Source organism: Pungitius pungitius, chromosome 10, assembly GCF_949316345.1.
Source record: "Pungitius pungitius chromosome 10, fPunPun2.1, whole genome shotgun sequence".
Classification (NCBI taxonomy): Eukaryota; Metazoa; Chordata; class Actinopteri; order Perciformes; family Gasterosteidae; genus Pungitius; species Pungitius pungitius.
In genome coordinates this window covers 3562331-3587600 of record NC_084909.1, presented here as the reverse complement: position 1 = coordinate 3587600, position 25270 = coordinate 3562331, and the positions used below count along the sequence as shown (strand labels likewise).

At 49.3% G+C, this 25270-nt stretch overlaps 1 protein-coding gene across 3 annotated transcripts; it reads right to left on the bottom strand.

Moving 5' to 3' along the window:
• Positions 1-291: 291 nt before the first annotated feature.
• Positions 292-25200, bottom strand: xpo4 (exportin 4). 3 transcript variants are annotated; one of them, XM_062565071.1, is made up of 24 exons: positions 25083-25200; positions 23443-23548; positions 23030-23171; positions 22553-22691; positions 21587-21703; positions 21345-21497; positions 16320-16433; positions 9643-9800; positions 7413-7587; positions 7014-7190; positions 6739-6881; positions 6481-6626; positions 5617-5794; positions 5340-5499; positions 5070-5239; positions 4729-4903; positions 3952-4158; positions 3779-3865; positions 3480-3660; positions 3115-3236; positions 2849-2979; positions 2462-2579; positions 2267-2359; positions 292-1705 (listed from the first exon to the last, which is right to left on the bottom strand). In XM_062565071.1, exons 1-24 carry the CDS (start codon positions 25173-25175, stop codon positions 1508-1510), a joined length of 3483 nt encoding a protein of 1160 aa, XP_062421055.1. In that variant the 5' UTR covers positions 25176-25200; the 3' UTR covers positions 292-1507. The 3 variants fall into 3 exon arrangements, with proteins under 3 accessions (XP_062421055.1, XP_062421056.1, XP_062421057.1); XM_062565072.1 differs by lacking the exon at positions 25083-25200 and adding an exon at positions 24192-24314; XM_062565073.1 differs by having other exon boundaries at positions 1545-1705; positions 2233-2359.
• Positions 25201-25270: the final 70 nt, after the last annotated feature.

The window sequence follows — 25270 nt, the reverse complement described above, 5'->3', positions numbered from 1 at the left end:
AGATTAAAATGTGCTTATCAATTAAAAAAGGTCTGCGGTTTAAAGAGGTCTAATTTTGTGTTGTGGGATGTTGTGGAAAGAAACTGTAGACTGAAGTAACTAACATTAACTGTTTTTAATGATGCGTCATGCCACTATGGGAGAATTAGATAATGATTACACATTAAAAATGCAGCTTTGGCATAAAAAAACAGCAGTGAAAATAGTATTAGTACTTTCTCTAACAGATTAAAAATAAAAGAATAATCAATTCTTTTGAAATACAACAATAAATGAGTCAAGAGGCCACAATCATTTTATACAATAAGTTTATGTACACTTTTACACTTGATTAACAAACCAGTTTAGTGCCGTAAACGCTGCAACAAAGTGGCTCTGCTCCTTTTATTTGGTTTGTTATTGCTGTCCGTCAGCTCCAAACACACTCTGCTCCGACTCCACAGTGTGTGTATGTGTGTTTGTCTGTGTGTGTGTTGAAAAGTCAAAACTGTGCTGCTGTAAGAAAAATGCAACAGGAGGTAAATCTGCAAAACCTCAGCGCTGCTTGGTCGAGTCCCGGAGGAAAAGACGCCGCAACAGAATACTACGATCCAAAATACAGAAGAAAAGAATACAAAATAAACATCCAACTGAGGAAGTCGCTCATCTCTTCTCAAATAAAAACAGTTCTGTCGGGTCGTTGTTTTTTCGGTCTTTGAAACAGACATTTTTCATGGTGTTAGATGTGGAAACATTAAATATATTACACCTTCTAAAGAAGCTTTTTGGACTTTGCTTTTCTTTCATCGCCAACAAACAAACAGACTCCTGTGCAGCGCGGGTCAGGCAGCCCTGTCACTGTGTGTGTGTGTGTGTGTGTGTGTGTGTGTGTGTGTGTGTGTGTGTGTACGCGCGCGCACATCCGCTGCATCCTCGGCAAATGCCAGGCACCGTTTGTCAGTTAAAAATTTCAAAAATTAAATATAAAAAAACCTGCACAGACACACACACACACAGAACAATCATCAAAACAAAGGCACTCTGGGAAGGATTGGGGCGCTGTGTGTGTGTGTGTAGAAATGTGTGGGTTAGTCTGCGGTTGCCGTGACATTCTAAAAATAAAAAAATGGCCCCTTTTGTTTCAACAACAAAAACGTAATGGAAAAATAAAATGTCTCTTGCCATTTTTTAACAGAAACCATTAAAGTCGCTGCTTGTGTGTGTGTGCGTGCGTGCGTATGTGTGTGTGCATGTGTGTGTGTGGCCTCTAGATACACGAGGTGATGGAGGACGACAGCCTCCACCTCCTATCGTCTGACTGTCCAGTCGCCATGGTTACACACACCATCATCATCATCATCATCATCACCATCACCACCTCCACCAAGTCTGTCAATCACACTGGAGGGGCGGGATCAAAAACCAAAACCGAAATCCGAGGTAAAAGCATTCGTGCAGGAGGCTTCCTCCAGCTGAGCCAGAGTTCTTAGGGACCACGTGGGGGGGGGACGTGAGGGGGGTCCAGTGGTTATTTCACGCACAGCAAGCCGCCCACGTTGGCCACGAACTCCTCCAGGCTCTTGAGGAAGGCGACCTTCTGCTTGCGGTCCATGGTGGGCGGCGTGCTGCTGGCCGTCAGCTTGTTGAAGGCGTCGGCGAGCCGCTGGTAGATGACGGCGTCCCGCTGCGAGGAGAGCAGCGCCTCCACCAGCTCAGAGTACTCCGCCTGACGGAGGGGGGGGGGAAACACCGTCAGCTCACGGAGGCTTTAAAACATTTCCTGTCTTTCACGGACTTCATTATAAAAGACATTAAATGCCAATAAAAGACGTAAAACAACTGTTCGTATTTAATGTAAAAGAATGTCACAGATTTATTGTTGAGAAAATATTGAAATCATTTTATGAATATGATGATAATTTTGTGTAATTCAAAATTTTTAATTTATATCAGCGTATTTAGCAAATATCTGATTTAAAGTTTTTGCGACACTGTAACATTGATGAGTTTATTTATTGTTCAGTAATAGAAAAGGTACTAAAAATATATACTAACTAAAAGAGGAAAGCGTACATATGACTAAGAATTTCATTTTTAAATGATGTACTAAATATTCATTTATTTTGTTATTATTTTACTCATATTTATTTCTTTAACAACTTAATCCGCTCGGTGAAAATATCCCAGAGGGACAACCTTTAATGACACCTGGTGGGGTGAGTTTTTCCGGAGTGAATGAAGTCGTGAGCTCACCTGATGGAGGCACACGAGGGTGTAGAGAGCTCACCTGATGGAGGCACACGAGGGTGTAGAGAGCTTCTCCCGCTGCCACCGTCATCTCCGTGTTGTGTTTCTGCAGCACCAGCATGTCGAACACCAGCTGCAGGATTCATGGGTGTTAATAAAACATGATCATAATAAAACCGGTGCGCTGCTTATTAAACCATATTATCATCATCACTTAGGTCATCGTGAGCTTCACCTTGAGGAAGTGACGGGTGGCGACAAAGAGGGGCGTGTCCTTCTCCTGAGTTTTGGCGCACTGCTCGGCCAGCGGAGACAAAGCCTCCAGACACAGCTGGCTGATCTCTGAACTCATCCTGAACGCAGAGGTCAAGGGGCACAGACGTCCAGAGCAGGAATCTAGTGGCAGAGCATCTGCTGAGCTGCACCTCACTACTTTTTAAATTAAAAGAGGCGCAGCAAGAATATCTCAAACAAGTCAGAATTATATAAATAATTCGGAGGACCTTTGGCTTTGTGTTGATTGTGGCGCCCCCTGTGGACGGAAGGGGTAGTGCCCCTGAGCAGTTAAAACCTAAATATTTGAATTAAGAAACCAAAGTTAATGAATGGCGTGGGAGGATACGAGGTCATCCCCAGCTCCAGGGAGAACATGAGGCTCTTGAAGAGGTCTTCAGGCAGCTGAGGGATCTTCTCTGGAAAGATCTCACAGATGAAGGTGATGAGCTTGTAGTACTGGTTACACAATGAGGGGAACTGGGACAGACAGGAAGGACACGCAAAACCACATTAGGTTTAGCCCCAAAATAATAATAATCGCCTTGGTGGATGAATAAAGTTGTCATCTCTTTATGCACAGGCCACGAGAACGTCTGTCTGGAGGAGCTCTACCTTCAGCAGGTCCTGAGACATGAGCGGGAGGACGATGTTGACGCCGTAGAGGACCACGTCCGCCGCCGACACCGTCCGACTGGAGGCCGGCGTTCCCTGGTCCTGGTTCCGAAACACCTCGTCTAAAAGAAAGACTTCATCCTCTTAGTGAAGGTCTACAGAGCAGAAACCAAGTACGACACTAAAAAGCAAACGGTGAGGTGAGAATGTGGTAAAGTGATGAACCGAAAAAGTGAAGCATTTCTTTTAGCTTTAATGCATCACTGCTGAGGGGGGGGGGGTCGCCCAGGAGGAAGGAACCGGACCTCCCAGCAGAGGGCGCTCCTGCACACACACAGCAGGCTGCCAGGCCCCTCTCAACCCACCGGTGTCGCTGAAGTCGATGAACTCCTTGGAGAGCAGGTTGGTGAGCAGCTCCATGATGAGCAGCAGGTCCTGGTACTGGTCCTCCTCCGCCGCCGCGTCGCTCCTCTTCCGGCACTGGTTGTTCTTGGAGTAGACCTGCAGCAGCGTGAGGCACGCCTCGTACAGCTTCATGGACTTCGTCTGACGGGGAAGAAGAAGAAGAAGAGCAGAGTGGGATGAAACGTTACTCCTTAGAGTCTGGCAGGTGGGGTTTTAACAGGACTACATGGAGGTGGAACATCTACGAGGAGTCTCTCACCTCTCCCAGGTAGCAGATCTGCTTGTGAGCCACTTCCACAAACACCTCGATGATGAGGTTGATGGTCTCCGGCGTGTTGCTGTAGACCTGAACAACAACAACAACAACAGCAGGGGTCAGACGGCCGTCCCGCTGACGGGCGGAGCGCCTCTCACCCTCGCCCCCGCCCTCACCTCCATGAGGCCGATGCAGCTGGACAGGAAGTCCATGAGGAAGGAGAAGAGCGAGGCCACGTTGTCGATCTGCGTCGCCTCGGCGATGCCGCACAGCGCCTCCAGCGTGGCGACGATCTCGCGCTTCACCGCCTCCTCCTGGCTGATCTGGGCGAAGTTGTCCTGGTTGATGAGGTTGAGGAAGCGCTGCTGGAGCGGGTGGAGCACCTAGGAGTGGAGGGGGGGTGGGGGGTACTATAGTAACTGTAGTTCTGTGAAAGGAGCCCCGTTGCATTGTGAAGGCAGTTAACACAGTTAAATATATTTTTAGTTTCCCGTAAAAAACATCATTGAGGCGAGGTTTTAAAGCCACAGACTTTAATAAGTCTGGTCCCGCCTCGTGAGGTCGGTGCTCCTTTAAAATAATGATTTTGTTTGTCAATGACACAAATCTTTACAGCTTTTATGCAAACACTCGAGTGTCTGAGTCGTGAATTCATCTTTTTTTAGGCGTATTTGTCTGAATATGAAATGTTAAGACTGGAAAAGAGAGGCAGTTTTTAAACTCCTGCATCAGTGATTGATATTTCAAAAATAAAATTTATAAAGAGACCTTGAGTGAGAGCTGAGAATTTCCAATTGTTCTGTTGATGCGAGCAACAGCACAAAGTAACTAACCATCGCAAAACCAAAATATATATGATCCTTCAGTTATTGTATAACATTGTGTAAACAGCATCAGATGATGGAACCAAAGAAAGGTCAAAATCGCTGCTTCCTCATCATCGATGGCGTTACCTCGGCCCAGTACTGCTGCTTGGCGTCGGCGTCCATGTGGGCGAAGCCTCCGAGCACCAGAGCCTTCATCAGCGTCCTCTGGACGGAGCTGGACAGCAGGTGGAGCGGCGGGCTGCGGCTGGCGAACTGTTTGGCCAAGTTCCACCAGCTCTCACACTGGACCACCATGTTGGCCCTGAGGGGAGGAGGCGGAGCTTCGGTCAGTGGGGTTAGAGGGGGCGGTGTGGGTGAAATATATAAGTGTATATATCTCACAAAAAGGGCTTAATATTTAAAAAACAAGCGGGTTGCATCAAGAAGAAGTTGATGGAGGTCATGAGGTCATGACCTTAACTGCTCACCTCTCCCTCTTCTCCACCAGCGTCACCAGCAGCTCCACCGTGTCGTTGGCCAGCTCGGGCTCCGAGCTCCACACCGACAGGTTGTTGATCACCTTCTCCAGGAGGTATCCCACAATCCACTGGGCCCCCTCCGTGTCGGCGCCGAACGCCGTGCTCAGCGGCATGCTGATCTGAGGAGAGACGCGCCTGTCAGGAGGGGGCCGGGGGGGGTGGAGGGGGGGCATGTGTGTGCAATGCCACGCGGGGGAGGGGGGGTTCTGGGCCTCCTACCTGCTCGTAGAGCTTCTCGTCCAGCAGCAGGTACGTCTTGGTCCACCGCCTCAGGAACCACATGATGTCCTTCCCCATCTGCGGGCTCAGCAGCTCCGTCAGACTGGCCCTCGTCGCCCTGGACTCCACCTCCGAGGTCCGCAGCACCGCCGACAGCAACCTGGGGGGGAGGAGGGGGGGGGAGCAATATGTCACCTGTGGAGCCTAAACGTCCGAAGACCTCGGCCTCAAATGAGCAGGATCGCCTTGTGTCTACGGCGAGGGCCGGCGGCGCTACCTGATGACGGCGTCGGTGTGGTTGCAGCCCGGTATGGACGAGGCCTTCTCGCCCGGCGAGCCCAGGACCTGCAGCGTGGTGTTGATGTCCACCTCGGCGGAGTGCTTGATGGAGAACTCCATCACCTCGGAGGGGATCAGGGGGGTCTCGCCCTGCGAGTCGTCGGCCAGCAGGTAACCTGCAGGACGGACAGATGTTTACGGGTCTTCTGAGGGACACCGTCTCAACCTCCTGCAGCATTTAAACGTCTCTTTGTGTCCTTTAATTCGGCCATTTTGTTCGCTTTTCAATTTAAATGGTTTAACCTCAATGAATCTTTAAAATGAATATGTTAATCTCATTAATTTACATTTTTTACAGATAAATTGGATTTATTAGAAAAGGAAAGTTTGTCTAAAAGCTCCTTTAAGCTGTAAAATTTATATTTAATGGTAGATTCAGACAACAAACCCACAGAGTCGGGTGGAGCCCACAAATAAAGTGGCTTAAGTGGAATAAACTGCACTAGTGGAGACAATAAAACTCTTGTGTATTTTAACATTATATTGCTGTTTGCACCTCAGTACTGTGTGCGTCTGTGTGTGTGTGTGTGTGTGTGTGTTTGACTTTAAACCATGTGAGTCATTCATGGAAGTGATATAAAACATCTAAAGGTTTAACACAGTGTCCCTGCACTCATTCTAAATATAGATACGTATACGGTATATATTTATATATTACTGATGTACAATAAGGGCAGAAGTCAAAACGAAGACTTATAGAGAACACTGATTCCAGATGGATGAATTTTGAAATAAAAAAATAATAAATAAATAAAAGTCCTTTTATAAAGAACAAAAGACGAGAAGGGTCAACGCTGCTGACCTGAGACCAGTATGAGCCAGTGGATGTCCTCGTAGAGGTCGTCCAGCACTTTGCGTTCTGCTGACCCGGGGTCGGACGAGGCCATGAGGTGCTGCTGGGTCCTCTGCAGCTGGCCGTGTAGCCGCGTCACTCGGTCCTCCAGCAGGCTGCAGGAGGAGCGTCAACGTGAGAAACACCAGCACCAGCACAGAGCTCCTTCCCATAGAGATATATATATATATATATATATATATAGTGTGACGGGTTCCGTGTGGTCACCTCGTGAGCAGAGGGATGCAGTGGTCGGACGCCACGCGCCCCAACATGCCGATGCTGGACAGCTGGTCTGAGAACAGCTCCCGGTCGTCCTCCTGCAGCTCGTTGATCTCCTCCTCTTCGTGGGACGACACGCCGTTCACTGACTGGTTGGAGGCACGATATTATGATTATTAGAATGACAAAAAGCTCTGGTGAGAAATACATTTATTAAAAAAAAAATGTGTATGCAGAAAAATATTTTAGAAGAAAATGAGCAGCTCCAGAGTGTCACTCACCAGGTTGCGGGTGCCGTCGGGAGCCGCCAGGTGACACTGGATGTACGAGTTGAAGACCTGGATGGCCGGCTGCACGAAGCAGCCTCGAGGAAAGTGCTCCTCGTCCTGGACGAGCGTGAGCCAGGACTCCAGCAGCTTGTCGTAGGCCTCCATGTAGACCATGTCGTCTTTGTCCAGCTGGGCGAGGAGGGGGGGAGAGCATTCACATGGGCTGCACACTGTGGCAGTGAAATATCTCACCCACGAGGACATGTGGATCCTTAATTAAACATTAATCTTTTATTCTACAAGTCTCATGTAAAACCTCGTACAGGTGGAGATATTTTTCTTTGACCAGATTCTATAAATAAAACCTGTCATTCTGAGCTTTTGTGTATAAAAGGAGGCGCTGTGACTCACCACCTCCTCCAGGGCGGCGCTGCGCCCGAAGGAGCAGGTGAGCAGCGTGAGGCAGTTGATGAAGGAGGTGAAGAGGTCGCTGGGCAGCGCCGTCAGCGTGCTTCTGGGGAACATGGTGATCAGGTTGGAGATGATGTTGGCGATGCCCACCGCCTCAGAGTCCTCGATCTCAATCCTGGGGAAACAAATGTGACGCCGGTTTAAACGCACAGACGTGTTTGTTCTCTTTACAGAAAGGGGTCACGGAGGAGGAGCGTTTCCACTCTCAGGCCCGAGGTCACCGCCGGGGGTCACACACCGGGGGGAATGAGGTTTGGATGCAGCCGAGAAAATTGATCTTTAAACCAAACCCGAATGAAGGGACATATGCAGGGACACACTGGCATCCTATCAGGCTAACAAACGCTTCACTTTAGATAAGTGGCTTTGATCTGAATTCTTCATCATCTGGACCATTCTAGCCACAGTGATGTGAAGACTTGCCACTTTATTATGAATCTTAGAGCAGATTTTTTTTTTACAAGATTACATTTGAACACATAAGGTTAAAATGGGTCTTAACAACGTTACAGAGGCTTCGCTATCAAGGGTCATTATGAAGTTAAAAACAGAAACTCTTGTTATCTGTTCACAAAATACACAAATACACAAAAATAAACATTTTTGTAAGAATCCCTAAAAGTTTTTAATTTGTAAGAATTGTTTTTTTGGCAGTAGATTGCGATATTTCATAGGTTGTTGTTGTAATACTCGCATTGGCCACAAGAGGCGGAAACCATTACGACCTCATCCAGGTTGCCCATGAATCAAATGACAGAAACGTGACTTGTTACCACGCTGATCCAGAGTCTGTGTTTGAGCCGACACACCTTCACCTTCTTTACTCGTCAGAGACTAACTCCTGTCAGATGGACGCCTCCCCCCCCCCCCTCTGCCTCCCCCCTCTCTCCCTCTGCATGGTATTCCGATGAGGCAATTGGAAAAAAGCTCCAAGAATAGGTGATTACAGACTGAGCAGAAGAGGAGGGAAGAGAGGGAGAAAAGAAGGGGGAGTTTGAGAGACACGGACAGAGAGACGGACAGGGAGACGGACAGGGAGACGGACAGAGAGACGGACAGAGAGACGGACAGAGACACGGAGACGGACAGAGAGACGGACAGGGAGACGGACAGGGAGACGGACAGAGAGACGGACAGAGACACGGACAGAGAGACGGACAGAGAGACGGACAGAGAGACGGACAGAGACACGGAGACGGACAGAGACACGGACAGGGAGACGGACAGGGAGACGGACAGGGAGACGGACAGAGACACGGACAGAGACACGGACAGGGAGACGGACAGAGAGACGGACAGAGAGACGGACAGAGAGACGGACAGAGAGACGGACAGAGACACGGAGACGGACAGAGACACGGACAGGGAGACGGACAGGGAGACGGACAGGGAGACGGACAGGGAGACGGACAGAGACACGGACAGAGACACGGACAGGGAGACGGACAGAGAGACGGACAGAGAGACGGACAGAGAGACGGACAGAGAGACGGACAGAGACACGGAGACGGACAGGGAGACGGACAGGGAGACGGACAGAGAGACGGACAGGGAGACGGACAGGGAGACGGACAGAGACACGGACAGGGAGACGGACAGGGAGACGGACAGGGAGACGGACAGGGAGACGGACAGGGAGACGGACAGAGAGACGAGTTTGATATCGTGTTAAAGCTGTTTCCGCTCTTCCAAGATGGCGACCAGTAACCAATGGGTGACGTTACCATGACAACTGCTACTTTTACACTGAACATAATGTCTTTTTTTGTGCCGGAAAAACGTAAGCATAAAAAAGATTTTGCTTTTCAAGGAATTTTTCTTAATAAATAATGTTTTTTATGCTCAAAATTAATTAACATGAAATCAAGAATCCAGTTACCAAAAAGCTCAAGACGAGTCACACGACGGCCTCCATCTCCAGTTGAGTCCCTGAATTTAAAAATACTCACTGCTACCAAAATATTGATGCATCCCTTCACGATAAGACTCATTTAGTGAAGGAACTGATGCTTTATTTCAGTGTGGCAGGTGAGTAAAACCTCCAACGAGAGGGTTGGATCCCATCGTGACTTTGAAGGTTTTGCAGATGATCAAACGCGGCCATCACTCTCCTCGCCCTCTCAGCCTCAAAGCAACCCCCCCCCGCAGCAGTAACCAGAGCAGCACTGACCCATTGATCATGCTGAGCAGGCCCTCCACCAGGTGGGCCAGGTAGGACACCTGGGCACTCTCGTCGGGGAAGATGGGCCCGTGCATGGAGGCCAGCTGGGCCAGGCACTGCAGGGAGTCCTGGGCCATGTCCGAGTCCTCCCGGATCTTCCTGTGCACCTGCAGGAGAAGAAAGATACGAAAGGAGAACATTTAGACCATTTAGATGCCAAACAAAGAGAACAATCGAGGTTACCGTGGATACGGAGGGAGAATCATTTCAGACCGGTCTTCTTGCAATAGGAGAGGAAACAAGGTGAGGAAACGAGGCGACGTGTCCGAGTCACTGTGTCAAACACCCATGAGGGGTCAGAGGTCAACGACTCAGCAGCAACACCTGACTAAAGGTTGTTTGAACTCGTCTCTTCTGTGTCTATATATACACAAACATTCCTGTATTTTATAATTAAACTGCTGCCATCTTGGAAAATAAACTTGATGAACTTGATACCTTCTGATGTCTGGGTCTCATTTTGTGCTGATTATCTTTTGAGTGTTGAATCTCAATTTAACTTTGTATGAAATTTCTAAATATATATTATTTAGTATTTGTTTTCATTAGTCAATTAAAGCATCATTTTGCTTTGTAAAATAAAAGCGCACAAGCCTAATATAAATTCATTAATTACTTTAAGTGGAAGCTTTTATTTCTTGGATCAATGCACAAAAAAGTTTTTAAAAAATCTTCCATTGGAACATGCCGGATCAGTAGTATTATCTTCATCATAAGCAAATAACTGAGTTTTATACTTGCATCAAGCTGTGGCTAAAATAAAATGTCCTCAACTAATTCAAGACATTAAAAGAATTTAAGACCACGGGATGTAATTTAACATAATGAATCTATTATTTCACCGAGACATAACAACTAAAACATTAAGTGATGTTAGTTACGCTCTCGAATCGTTGCCTGATTCACTTACTTCTGATGCCGTCTACGGGAACATTTCCTACACCTCAGTACATGAAAGTCCAAACATTTTAACGGGACGTGTTCCCGGTCCGACAGCCGGTTCCCAGGGAAACACCGGCGTGATGTTTGGCGAGAGCCGGCGGAGACGCGAAGCAGCCGAGGAGCGAGCGAGCGGATCCGAACCTCAGCGCTGACCCGCCGGTTATTTTAAGGCCTCGTCCAGTTTCAACGGAATTTTAAAAACCCTTCGGATTCCTGTACTACAACGTGTGCGACGGCGGAAAGAGGCCACGCCCCTGAACGCAATCCACCGGAGAGGCTTTCTGCAGCTTCGCCGTCACTTCATCGACGACCAATCGAAATGGAACCGTCTGCGAGAGGAGGAGGAGGAGGAGGAGGAAGGAGGACCTTTCAGAGCCGGCACCAGAGAAGTGGCAAAGGCTTTTACTTGTCCTCCCCCCCCCCCCCCCCTCGGCCTGAGACAGACAGCCTCAATGGACTCCAGAGAGGAGGGGAATCGGCCTCATCTCCGCTCCGAGCGACTGCTTTTTGGTGGGATTGGGGGGAGGGGGGGGGGGGGGGTGTTAGAGAGGAAACACAGCGAGGGGGTGACGCCACCCCGACTCATCACAGCCTGTCAGTACGCGTAGCCGCCGTGACGTCCGCCACTGCCACTCTCCTCCAGAGCGTGATGTCATCCGAAGTGCGAGGAGGAGGAGGGGGTGGTTGTGGGGGGGTTAGGAGGAGGAGCGGAGGGGGGGGGGGGTTAGAGCGGGGCCAGAGGATTGAGCAGCGCTAGCTCAGAAGAAGCAGCTGCAGCAGCGAATGATCCATGCGATGCCAGTAATGTCGCCTTGAGTCTGACTATAGTTAGAGTCAGTGTGTGTCAGTGTGTGTGTTTCAGTGTGTGTGTGTGTGTGTGTCAGTGTGTGTGTGTGTGTGTCAGTGTGTGTGTGTGTGTGTATACGCGGAGTGGGATAGACAAAAGAGAGAGCGGCGTCCAACAATATGGAACATTTAGTGCATCAGATCAGATGACCATGTGAAATACTTCATTAATGGATTTGACTTCTTTGATGTTAAGTTTTCTGAATGCACAATAATTAAATGTAAAAGTCATACGTGTAAAATGTTCTATAAAATAATTAAATATACTTATTAGAATAACAATATTTGTTTAATACAATAATTAATATAATTTCTTTGGTCTTTAAATAGACAGCAAATAACGCCGAATTGACATGTCGATTATACATTTTTAATATGTGTTGTAGATTACAAAATTCCACAGTGAAAAACACCACTGATCGCCGATTAATGTATTGATTATCTAATCACCAGATAATCAGTCGATCTCTAAAATGTTTCTGCTTTATAGAAAATAATAAATAAAATAAATCAGAAAACCATCTGATTGCTTTGAGTTCATTTCAGGAGTTGAATTAAAGGAGCTCATGAAAAAATATGCTGTGCTGAAGAAGAGCACAACATAATATATTACTGTGCATGAAGGTTTAATTAAAAAGAAAGAATAGCTGACACTAGATCAGCTGAATGTTTGAATTCCTGCGTAAATACATTTACGATTGAGATTCCAAAACATCCTGTCGACCTCTGACCGCACAAAAAGGAAATGTAATTGTGGGTAAAAGAAAATGGCGCCACGTTATGAGGAAGAACAAGAGGAGGAGCGCGTAAGGTGGGCTGAGAGGTGAGGGAGAGGAGGACCCACACAGAGGAAGGTTATTAATAGCAGGAAACAAAGCCTGGTGTCTGTTACCTTGGGGGAGGGGGGGGGGGGGCTCAGAGGCTCATTCGTCTGCTTGCAACTCATTGTCCCCCCCCCCCCTCAGTTTGGGTTTCTGTTTGCCTTCAGGCCGACGTCTCTGCTGCAGCCTCATCGTCCCTGAACTCTGTGCTCGTCTATCTTTATCAGAGACGAATGCTCGCTGGTGTTACACCACAGCGCGACTACAGTGTTACACCACAGCGTGACTACAGTGTTACACCACAGCGTGACTACAGTGTTACCCCACAGCGTGACTACAGTGTTACTCCACAGCGTGACTAGTGTTGCTCCACAGCGTGACTACAGTGTTACCCCACAGCGTGACTACAGTGTTACTCCACAGCGTGACTACAGTGTTACTCCACAGCGTGACTACAGTGTTACTCCACAGCGTGACTACAGTGTTACTCCACAGCGTGACTACAGTGTTGCTCCACAGCGTGACTACAGTGTTACCCCACAGCGTGACTACAGTGTTACTCCACAGCGTGACTACAGTGTTGCTCCACAGCGTGACTACAGTGTTACTCCACAGCGTGACTACAGTGTTGCTCCACAGCGTGACTACAGTGTTGCTCCACAGCGTGACTACAGTGTTACCCCACAGCGTGACTACAGTGTTACTCCACAGCGTGACTACAGTGTTGCTCCACAGCGTGACTACAGTGTTACCCCACAGCGTGACTACAGTGTTACTCCACAGCGTGACTACAGTGTTACCCCACAGCGTGACTACAGTGTTACTCCACAGCGTGACTACAGTGTTACCCCACAGCGTGACTACAGTGTTACCCCACAGCGTGACTACAGTGTTGCTCCACAGCGTGACTACAGTGTTGCTCCACAGCGTGACTACAGTGTTACCCCACAGCGTGACTACAGTGTTACTCCACAGCGTGACTACAGTGTTACTCCACAGCGTGACTACAGTGTTGCTCCACAGCGTGACTACAGTGTTGCTCCACAGCGTGACTACAGTGTTACCCCACAGCGTGACTACAGTGTTACCCCACAGCGTGACTACAGTGTTACTCCACAGCGTGACTACAGTGTTACCCCACAGCGTGACTACAGTGTTACTCCACAGCGTGACTACAGTGTTACCCCACAGCGTGACTACAGTGTTACCCCACAGCGTGACTACAGTGTTGCTCCACAGCGTGACTACAGTGTTGCTCCACAGCGTGACTACAGTGTTACCCCACAGCGTGACTACAGTGTTACTCCACAGCGTGACTACAGTGTTACTCCACAGCGTGACTACAGTGTTGCTCCACAGCGTGACTACAGTGTTGCTCCACAGCGTGACTACAGTGTTACCCCACAGCGTGACTACAGTGTTACTCCACAGCGTGACTACAGTGTTACCCCACAGCGTGACTACAGTGTTACACCACAGCGTGACTACAGTGTTGCTCCACAGCGTGACTACAGTGTTACCCCACAGCGTGACTACAGTGTTACTCCACAGCGTGACTACAGTGTTACTCCACAGCGTGACTACAGTGTTACTCCACAGCGTGACTACAGTGTTGCTACACAGCGTGAGTCAAAACCCAGATGTGACTCGAGCTAAAGGTCAAACATTTTGTGACAACATTTGCATTAAAACATGCGTGTTTGAGCTTTTTACTGGTGTGTGTGTGTGTGTGTCCCAACATGATGTGATGAAATCAACCAGATGCATCTCTAAGCCTGGGGTGTGTGTGTGTGTGTGTGTGTGTGTGTGTGTGTGTTTGCATGAGGGCGAACACTCCATCACTCTTTGAAACACGCAGCCAAGCGCTTGGTGCTCCTTCTCTTCTTCTGTTGATTTAAACGTGCGCTCAGCGGGCTCTAAGCCGGTTTATTTTGAGCGCCGTTGTCTTCCTGCCTGTTCAATCTGCTGGGAACCATTCGTCCACAAATCGCCTCCAGGTTTTTTAATCTCTGAATTCAGTATTTTTTTTTGTTCTGCTTGTTCTATTCTCATCCTGCTTTCTCTTCCTCCTACAAGTCGCAATATGCGATAAATTGACTTATCGCACTCTCTGAAAATCCCTTGCAATAATGTGTGGTGCTGCGATATTTATTTTACAGCACCAACATTTAAGTTGCCTCTGTCCTTCTTCCTTGTGGGACGCGGAGGGGGGGACGGAGGGGGGGGCTCAGACGGAGCGGACACGGACCGGTGACGAGAAGCAGTGAATCCACTGTGTTATAAAAGGGTTTTAAAGTGTTGTTTTTCATAACATCTACAATAAGATGAACAAGTCCTACTGGACACAATTTTAAAGGCACAATGTTCTGCTTTAGTTTAACATTTTGGCTTTAAGCCGAGAGCCAATCCATGTGAACGAGGGGGTGCGTTAGAAGACAGCGGCGGTCGAAGCCCTGTGTCCCTTGCACTTATTATTATTTCTGTTTTATTTATTTAGGATTTTTTTCACATTCCGATTCTAATGTCTAAACAAGAGTTAGACGTCGTGCTCACTGCGTCTCATCGCAACATCCCGTTTACGTTCAGCATGTCACATCCTTCTGGATGGAACGAGATGTCCCAGTGATCAGTGGGGGAACCCAAGAGCCAGTTAATGGGAGACTGACAGCCCCCCCCCAGCGTGCAGTGTGTGTGTGTGTGTGTGTGTGTGTGATGGGTGGGTCACTGAGGTTGTTAACAGGGGCCCCTAATCCTGGGGCCGGGCTCTAATCCTGCCACTGGTCTGCTGTGGACTGTGACCCCGATGGCGCGTGTCCCAAAGTCCACCCCCCCCCTCCCCCCCCAGACTGTTACCCCTCACAGCTGAGGAGACCCGGCAGCTGAGGCGGCAGAAGACCCCATTAAACTGAATAAACACACACACACAAATTTACACAATCCCACAGATATGCGCCAGACACACCACACACTCCGCCAAGAGGATGCTCTAACACACACACACACACACACACACACACACACACACACACACACACACACACAGCTGACCACAGCAGCCTTACAATAACAAACAGTTGAGCTACTAGAAATACCAGAGAGAGATGAGACGCACGGCCTGCAAACTGAAACCAACACAAAACGCATGGTGAGGATTCCAAAGACCAACCGACCCCAAGAAATGACAAACATTTTTATTCCTGACGAGCTGCTGCTGCTGCGACCGGCCAATTAGATCCCTGATTGGTGGCGACACACACACACACACACACACAAAAAAAAAAAAGAGAACGAAAAGCAGACGCCGGTGATTAACCGAGTTGCTGATGAAAGGAAACAGAAGGTCGTGTGAGAGAAGACGAGTGGAAGCTCGAGTCCACGCGACAGAAGGAACTGGTGCGACTCTTACTGGTGGAGATCAACGTGGTTTAAAATACAGCGTGAGCTAAAACAGAGACAGACAGACTGTGACAGACAGCGCATCGCTGCAAAAGCTTTGAACTTTTCTGTGTAAATACCGCACGGACTCTTCTAGCTTCTGCTCCGTTTTACTGTCCAACAATGCAGCATTGTTTCGTCTGTCGGCCATGTTTATATTTACACGATTGTCCCTCGTATTTACTTTGCACGCGTCTGGACTTTGGACGGATGCTGATCGGTTAGTTCGTCTCCCCTCGTCCCGCGGCGTGAGACGCCTCTTCAAACACAAAGTCACTACACAAAAATACACAGCGAGCCCACAGCAGAGACCCATAAACCGCAAAAACAACCACAACAAGCCAGGAAACCAGGTGAAGACGAGGTCTTTGGTCAACAGGCCCGTCTCTGTGGCATAAATAAACCTTCCAGAGACCTCCTGGCAAACTGCTCCTGACACCTGCAGGTCAATCATCTGGCGGGTGGCTCCTTCTTCCCGTTTTTAGCGCGGCGTCTCTTTGGTATCGTGAGGGATGAGCTTGGGGTGGGGGAGGGGGGGGGGGGTGGAATGGCGGGAGATGAGAAGCAAGAGGAGGTACTCACGGTGAAGAAGAGGTCCATGACGCGGGTGTCCAGCAGCGCCTCCCTCCAGCTCTCCGTAGGCTTGAGCATGACGTTCTGCGCCGCCTCGAACATGGCGATGTAGTGGCGCCCCAGTGACCCGCCGTCAGTTAAGGCCAACAGCAGCATCGAGGAGGCGGACTCAGGAACACTACGCTCAGTGGGGGGGGCTTTGGGGGGTCTCTGGTTTGGCTCCCTCTCATTAATCCTGTCTTCACCCGACAGGGTTTAATTTGATCCCCCCCTCCCTCCCTGAATCGCTTCCTTCCTTTGTCTCCTTGTTCTCTTTCCCCCTCGTCTGCCACAAAGGAAGCGTCTCTCCCTCCCTCCCTCCTGTCCTTGTCTCCTTGCTCCAGTCTCTACCCTCGGACTTGCCCTCTTCCCTCTCGTCCTCTTCACCTCCTTTTCCTTGTGCTCACTCGATTTCTCCCCTCTGCCTCTCTCCCTCTGCCTCTCTCTCTCCCTCCCCCTCCAGCCAATGAAGACTCTCCTTTCTGCTCCTCTGCAAGACGTCCTGGAGGCTGCAAGGAGACCCTCCCTCTGCCTCCTCAGCCAATCGCATCGCATTCCTCCTCCCGAGGACCAAAACAAGGAAACCCTCCGACTTCTGTCAGACGCGGTCTCCTCCTTGTCACTTTCATCTTATTTAAAACTTTGAACCCACAATCCCTCCTTAACTTTGTCTCCTCATTTATACTACACACACTCCCTAGGATTTAAACAAATAAATCCTGAAACAAAAGCAGCTGAGGAACAACGATCACCAATAACAACAAAACACAGATTTCTTTTACATCAATATGAAAATATTTGGGTTGTTGGGACACAAACGTAAAATGAATGGATCGTCTTCTGCTCTGCAGCCGGACCAGGAAGCTTCCAGAGGAATGTTCCATCAAAGCTAAACGCCAGCAGAGGTCCAGCATTCCTCCGACAGCAGGCCCCCCCCCAACGACACGCCCGCTTTACGACATAAAAGTCACCTGTCTAAAAGACGACCGTGTGTGTGTTTGTGTGCCTCGTTAAAAATAGCCCAGAAAAACGTATTCATGATCTGAAGTCTCTGAAGTCATTTATCCAGTTTCCCTACATGACATTCTGCTTCTTGGGGATGCTTTAGGGGCGAGCTACATGCTGATTGACAGGTCTTTAATAGACCGTAAAGCAGCGGATGCTTTAGGGCGGGGCTACATGCTGATTGACAGGTCTTTAATAGACCATAAAGCAGCGGATGCTTTAGGGCGGGGCTACATGCTGATTGACAGGTCTTTAATAGACCATAAAGCAGGAGATGCTTTAGGGCGGGGCTAGATGCTGATTGACAGCTCTCTGATAGACCATAGAGCAGGGGGTGCTTTAGGGCGGGGCTACACGCTGATTGACAGCTCTCTGATGGACCATAGAGCAGGGGGTGCTTTAGGGCGGGGCTACACGCTGATTGACAGCTCTCTGATGGACCATAGAGCAGGGGGTGCTTTAGGGCGGGGCTACACGCTGATTGACAGCTCTCTGATGGACCATAGAGCAGGGGGTGCTTTAGGGCGGGGCTACACGCTGATTGACAGCTCTCTGATGGACCATAGAGCAGGGGGTGCTTTAGGGCAGGGCTACACGCTGATTGACAGCTCTCTGATGGACCATAGAGCAGGGGGTGCTTTAGGGCGGGGCTACACGCTGATTGACAGCTCTCTGATGGACCATAGAGCTCGGCCTCGATGCCAGCGGCTCTTTTCAACATGGACTCCGTGTTACGGGCAGCTGGCCGCGTCGTCCACGCCAGCAGCTGTTGAGCCTTTGAATCCTGGGCCTTTGATGAGGTTGCCAGAATGTGGGCAGAATGACGACTTTAGAACAACGAACTGCTCCCCGTCCACGTCTGTCCACGGTCATGTGACGTTTTCCGGCTGAGAAAAGATGCTTAAGTTATCGACTGGGGATCAGAGACTCAGTGAGAGCTGTTTCTGTGGGTTTAAAATAAAGCATTTACTCACTCAAACTAATAAAATCAAAGTTCAAACGGTTTTAGTGTTTTGCCTTTGAGTTGACAACTGAATTTACAACCTGGACCATGACCCCCCCCCTCCAACAGAGCGGGGCCCTTACATGCCCTGGGGGCCCGAGGTGTTTCTAAATCACCTGCTGCAGTCGCTCTGCTGAATAACCGACGCACATTCAGCGAGGAAACGCTTTGCAACAACTTACCGCCCCCCCCCCCGCTCTCACAAGCTTGTATTCACGTGCTTTTCCTCATCTTACATCTTATGTCAGTCCCGGTACTTGGGATTTATTTTTGGGGTTAAATATTCTGTGTAGCTGCTCGTCCTCTTCTGAGGCTTTTTAGTTCTCCACGACGAATTGAAAGGAGGCCACCAGAAACTCGGCCCAGTGACGGAGAAGCCGCCGCCCCCCCCCCGCTCCCCCGCTCCGAGCGCACATCTCGCCCGCGGCGCTGCGGATTAGCGAGCTCCTCCCGTATCCTCTATTCATTAGCGGCTGATCCTCCCGCCTCGGGTACCCGGGACGCCGGGCCGCCCGGCGGGCGCCGCCACGCCGGGGTTTAAGTGACACATCCTGCTTTAAGTCGGCCCTGCAGCCTCGCCATGTGAAATAACAGTCCAGGAATACCACCCCCCCCCCCCATTTCCTTCTACTGCCCCCGCCCCCATCTGTTCAGACAGCAGTTGTCATTAATCCTCAGACTACTGAATCAGATCTAGAACATATATCAGTTACTCCAGTGAGCTCAGGGAGCGATAAGCTGTGGATGAAGGTGGCGAGCTGGACCTCAGGTTTTTATTGACACATCGCATTCCAACCACGCGCTGCATGGCAGGGGGGGGGGGGGCGGTGGTGGGGGGCTTGGTCAAAGCGCTCTACGATGACGCAAAATTCTATTAAAAGTGAGATTGTAAATGAAAATGCACAACCTTGAATAATAAGAAGTGGTGGAGGGGAGGTGGGATTGAGAGGCTGGACGGAGGAGAAGCACACGATGGAGTGAGGTGGGAGAGGGATGGCTGCATCAATCAGAGGAAGATGAATGGAGGAGTGAAGGATGAGGGATCGTCACACCAGGCTCGTGTGGGGGAAACATGTCGGGGGACTAAAAGAAGGTCGGCAGCTGCTATGCCGTTAGAGGAGATGAAAGCCATTTTCTACATAATTAAGTACACCAAATATTTGACAATGCGGCTGTGAGATGACATCCATCCTTTAAACTTTGACTCTCTGAAAGTAAAAAAGTATCAAAATCACATCTTCAATCAATTTAATGGAACTTAATTTAATGACTGGTGTGTTACCTAATCAATACAAAATAAATCATAAATGTGGTAAATTACTTCATTTGTTTTTTTAAACCTACAAAGTAACTTCAAATGTCAGATGACTGTAAAGTAAAAAGTACATTATTTCCTAATCAGATGTAGAAGAGGAGGTCAACATGGAAAAAAGTAAAGTGCAGGACTTGTCTGATCAAATGCTTCTATGTGTCAGTCCATGTGTGTTTTATACTAATATCAACGATGTCTTCATGCTGCTCAACAAGAACAAAACGTGTAGGAAGATTTGTTTCTCTGCTTTTGTTGTTTAAGAAAAAAACTGTAGAAAATATGTCAAATAAATCACACAAGGCCCCCCCCCCCCCCCCCTCAGGGGAGCAGAGGCTGAAGATCATCCACACAGGTCAGGGCTGAGGCAAACATATCCAGCATCGCCCAGAACCAAGGAGCCCCCCCCGCAGCACCAGAATAACCTCCTGATTGAGGAGGTGATTGTTGCTCCGACATGTTGATGCCGCTTTTATTACGACTAAAAATAAAACGCTCACAATCTTCCTCCCTCGTCAAAGAACCTGAGACTTCTAACAAAGGAGGGTGAGCATTGGGGGGCGGGCTCACACCCACACACACACACACGCACGCACGCACGCACGCACGCACGCACAGCGTCCCCAAGCGCAGGCACGCCCGGTGCGGAGTGACACGTGTCGTACGGGTTCAGACGGCGGCGAGGACGCATGCCGCTGAGGAGGAACGCCTCCTGATAAAGCCCCTCTCTGTGTGTGTGTGTGTGTGTGTGTGTCTCGACGGCTGTCAGCCGTGTAATTAAGCAGACGAAGCGCCGGCGTGTTGAGACGCCCGCACACGCTCCGGCCTCCCAGCGGCCTTCATCAACACGCTCTCCTTTTCAACACGCGGCCCAGATGCCCGCGAGGCCTCGCGCGCCAACACCCAACATTTGAGGATCGTGTGTCGCAGCCTTTAGATCCTCATCGTCATAGAGACACCACAGAACCAACAGCCCCCCCGACCACTTAGGAACCCCTCATCATGCTATGACTCCACTTCGTCACCTGAAAGTGATTAAAGTGTGAACATCGGAGCGTTTTATGAAGGAGACAATCTAGTGTACAAGTGTTCATGGAGCATTCACGAGGTATCAAAGGTCAAAGGTTACTCAGATGTCACTTTCATTCATCATTGCTGAACAATCAGAGTATTCACTATCCTGCCTGCAGCCGTAGAGCAACCAGCACTCAAAGAGGGGGCTGAGGGGGCCAGGCATACCAATGGGAGCCTCAACAAGCCACGGGGGGGGGGGGGGGGGGGGGGCGGCACGCAGACACCTCTTTGAAAGTGATACACTGCTCTGGCTGGCAGCAGAGCGCCACTCCAGATCCCCTCAGACAGGCCGAGGGGATGCCAGGCTGATCGGACTATAGCACACACACACACACGCGCGCGCACACACACACACACACACACACACACACACACACAATGCGGCCAACTGCAAAGATTATACGGACGAGAGCCTCCCACTACAAAGCAAACTGAATGGTCACATACACATTCCTGAGTGTCCCACACAGAAACTACAAACATCAAAACACTGCTGCTAAGGAGTTTTAAGGTTTCACTCATGTGCCCAACTAGGAGGAATTTTATGTATTATAACAAACAATATTCACTTCGGTCCCAGTCAGGCTGATCAACAAAGGATATGATTGGGCGGCAGGAAGTTCCAGCAGAGCACCTGGTTGGCCAGCGACAGGTAGCGCTGGAAGACAGACGACATCTGGGCGTTGAGGTTCTCCCTGCGGCCAAACTCCTGCAGCACCTCCATGGTCAACATGAAGATCTGACGCAGGCCGTCCTCCTGGGAGGGGGGGGGGGGGTTGAGGGTCGGGTTAGTGGAGGAAGAGACGCGCTGAAAGCACGTGAGCAGAAGAGGCGAGGCGAGCGAACCTGGAAGAGGCGCTTGCAGCTGCCGTGGAACTCCATGCTGAGGCCGATGCTGCTGGTCTTGCTGGAGCTGGAGAACTCGCTGAGCAGGGCGGTCAGGATGGAGCACGCCAGCGTTTGCTGCAGCACAGGGGTCAGAGGTCAGAGGTCACACAGAGGAGGTGCACCGAGGAGGTGAGGAGGCGTTGCGAGTTGACAGCGCGCTCATCCTCGGATTCCCTTCCTCGGATTCCCTTCCTCGCCCACGCTGTGATTGACAGGAGTTTAACTGCAGGGGGCCTCAGTCAACGTAAAGCCAGGTCCGTAGACTATGAGGTGTTGCGAGCCACATTCTCTCTCCTCCTGATGCATTTTGGGAATTTAGACCTTGATGTATTGATGCTCCTGGTAGGTGTAGAGCACGCCATTTACTCTGTACACGGCATAGTGATCATAAAATGAGTCAAGAACAGAGCTGGCCCTAAAAACAGATCAAAGTGGATTGACATCATCAACGAACGTAGTGACTGTTGGTAAAATCTGTTGGTTTTAAGGAGCTTTAAGATTTAAGTGATGTGAAGTGATGAAGGAGCTGGCGAGTTAGTAAATAAGAACCTAATCAAAGAAGGATTGCGGAAGAAGGAAAGAAAACAAGGAAGCAAGGAATGAGAGAAAGAAAAAGCACACGAGTGAATCTATTCAGTGACGCCATCTGCTCTCAGTGCTCCACAGACTGGACTCACGCAGTTAAAGTGGCGCCCTCTACTGGATCCACAGGAGACGTGTGCTTGGGTTTCTCAGAGCAGCATTTAAATGATAATCAAATCACACTTTATTTACATCACATATATATAATCTGAGTATTCATGAACAGTACTTGTGTAGATTACTTGACAATATGCTCAAGTTTTCGTTACTCCCCTAAATGTGATGGAAGGTGAAGCTGAAGGACGAGGTGCTGAGCCTCGTCCTGCAGGAGGTGCTTCTCACCACGGTGGCGTTCCCGCTGCTGATGAGCTGTCCGACCTCGTGGAAGACGCTTTTACAGCTGATGCTTTTGTCCAGAGAGCCCCTCTTCACGATGACCGCCACGGCCAGCAGGATCTGCTCGCGCACGTACTTCTGGAGACTGGGGGGGGGGTTATTATGGGATAGCTCTGTAATGTTCTGCTGTGGACGTATTTTAGACACCTAAAATAATCAGTTTCTACAGTTCCGAACTGTTTCCTCAAAGAGCCGGCTTGTACTTCAGTGTGACTCTGGTGTTTTAGTGGGTTAGTTCAGATTCACCACAGTCCCACAACAACATGATGAAGACGGAAGTGGACCAGAAGCTCCTGTGTTATGGGAGTCTGGTGTCTTTAAAGACAGGTTTGTTCTATTTGACATCAAGGTAAGATGTGAAAAGGTTTTAAATATATCCGACCGTCATCCTAAACGTCAGAGACGCGCTTGATTCTTTCTTACTTGGGTCTCTGTAAGACGTAGGTGAGGAGGAACGCCCGCAGCGACTCAATGCTGGTCTTCTCCAGCAGGACCCACTCCCGCACCACGGCCTCCATGACGGCCGTGGCTGCCTGGAACAGCACATAGTCCACCTTACTGGTCTCTGGGAGGGACGACCGATGTGATTTGGAAAAAAGGAAAGTGGATTGAAATGAATGGCTTTGTGAGGCACCGCGTGTACTTTCACTTGAATGAATGAGAGCTTGATGCAGGCTGTTGGGTAAGAGATTAGAAGGTAAACATGCAAAGGCAGAAGAATGCGAAAATCCCAAATAAACACAATACAATTAAGTGGGACTTCAATGGAAATAAAGTGACAGATAAATTCATGTTTTTAAAGCCGTGCAGGCTGCCACAATAACCGCGGCAGTTACCCAAGATGTGCTTGCAGATGGCAAAAGGGGATTTGGATTTCCTGAAGGAGAGGAAGATGTGTTCAGCATGCTGCCTCTGTTCTGTGCTGACCATGGACGGCGGAGCCTGCAAACAAGAACACAAACAGAAAACTTTTCTGCCTTCTCATTTTTTAAAATATTTTCACATATATTCATAGTTTATTTTGATGACTTATTATATTTTATTCAATGAGAGGTGGATTAAACAAAGTGATTAAAACAAATGAAGGGCGTGATGAAAGGTGCAGAGTACACTGCGTAGATTAGGTGGTGCTTTGTTTTGTGGAGAACTCGGCTGTGGAGGTCTGTTGATGAAGCGTAGATTACATTTACGTAACCACAGTTACAAAACAAACATCTATCTTCACTCCATTGGAGGGTTAAAATGTCATTTAACAACGGATGTTTAATGGAGCAGATTATTTTGTAGGGATGAAATTGTTTATTTTCAAACTCAAAACATAAGAAAGACATGAGAATGTGAGCGGTGATCAGACAATAACACTAAACCCCCAGAACACGGCAGCATGTGCAGAAGGAAAAGTCCCATCGCTGTTCCATTCAATTTAACATCCATTCCTTTGTTTTTGTTTACAATTCACATCCATATATTGTACATAAAGACCCCATGCATGAATATAAATTGAATCTAGTTTTCTAGTAAAAAGCAGCAATGACTAACAACACATACACGTGTACATCATGTTAATGTTTACCCCTTTGTTTACCTTGTTTACAGCTGTGTACCTGCAGCTTCCTGTGAACTACTCCTGTGTCCAAGTTACACTACGAGCACGTGAAGGAGCTCAGGAACAGGGACACCAAATGACACGGCATGCATTCTGATCCACTACACCCACAGCGAATGCTAACCAGAAGACACCTGCTGGCTAACACGTGACGGCAAACCCCCTCACGTGAGGCTGCTATTCTACCGGCGCACGCGGGCTCATATGTGTCTAAACATGGAGGCAAATTAAAAACAATAACAAGAAGGGGGGGGGGAGTAAAATGGCAGAAAGAAGGAGGCTGTAGCTAACGTTAGCTAACTTATCCACCACACAAACTCGTGCACATGCTGGTTAGCCCCTCGCTCCTAGCCGAGTGGGGGCAGTTATTTACTCCAGTGGGGGCTGGGGGGGTGTAAAGATGGAGTTACTTGAGGAAGCTACGGCTACGGCTACACCCGCAGTGACGCAACAGCTCCCGGGATGCTCCAACCGAGCGGGTCGAACTTAACGCCCGAAGTTTCTGACGCCGCGATGAGAGCGTCCGAACGCGGGGTTAGATGATGTCATTTTAACGGTTGTTTCTTATTAATATTAAACGGAACGGTAGGGGAGAGGGCAGGGGGGGGGGTATTTGGAGGGTTAATTTCCCGGGTGAGGAGACCGGGAGAGGGAGACGCCACGCAGCGCTCACACAGCGTTTCTCCGGTAAATCTGAACACATTACAGAAAACTTGGGAGTTAGTCGCGAACGTCCCCCCCCCCCGCGCTGCTGCTACTGCCGCTGCTGCACACCCCCTTCACCGTTAAACTGCCCGCCACACGGCGTCAGCGCCGACGTCCCGCCCGCCGCCATCGTGGCGACCCAAAAAAATACGTGAAATGTCTCACCATTAAAACTTTGGCAGCGCTTTCCAGCTGTGTGATCACTTCTGGTGCACCGACCGCCGCCATCATCGCCGTCCCTCTCCGATGACGCGCCATGCGCTCTGCATTGTGGGATCACGGTGCGGATGGTACCCGGCGGGGGTTCGAACCCCGGGGGTTCACCCGGTTCAGGGGTTTGGTATTTCAGGTCA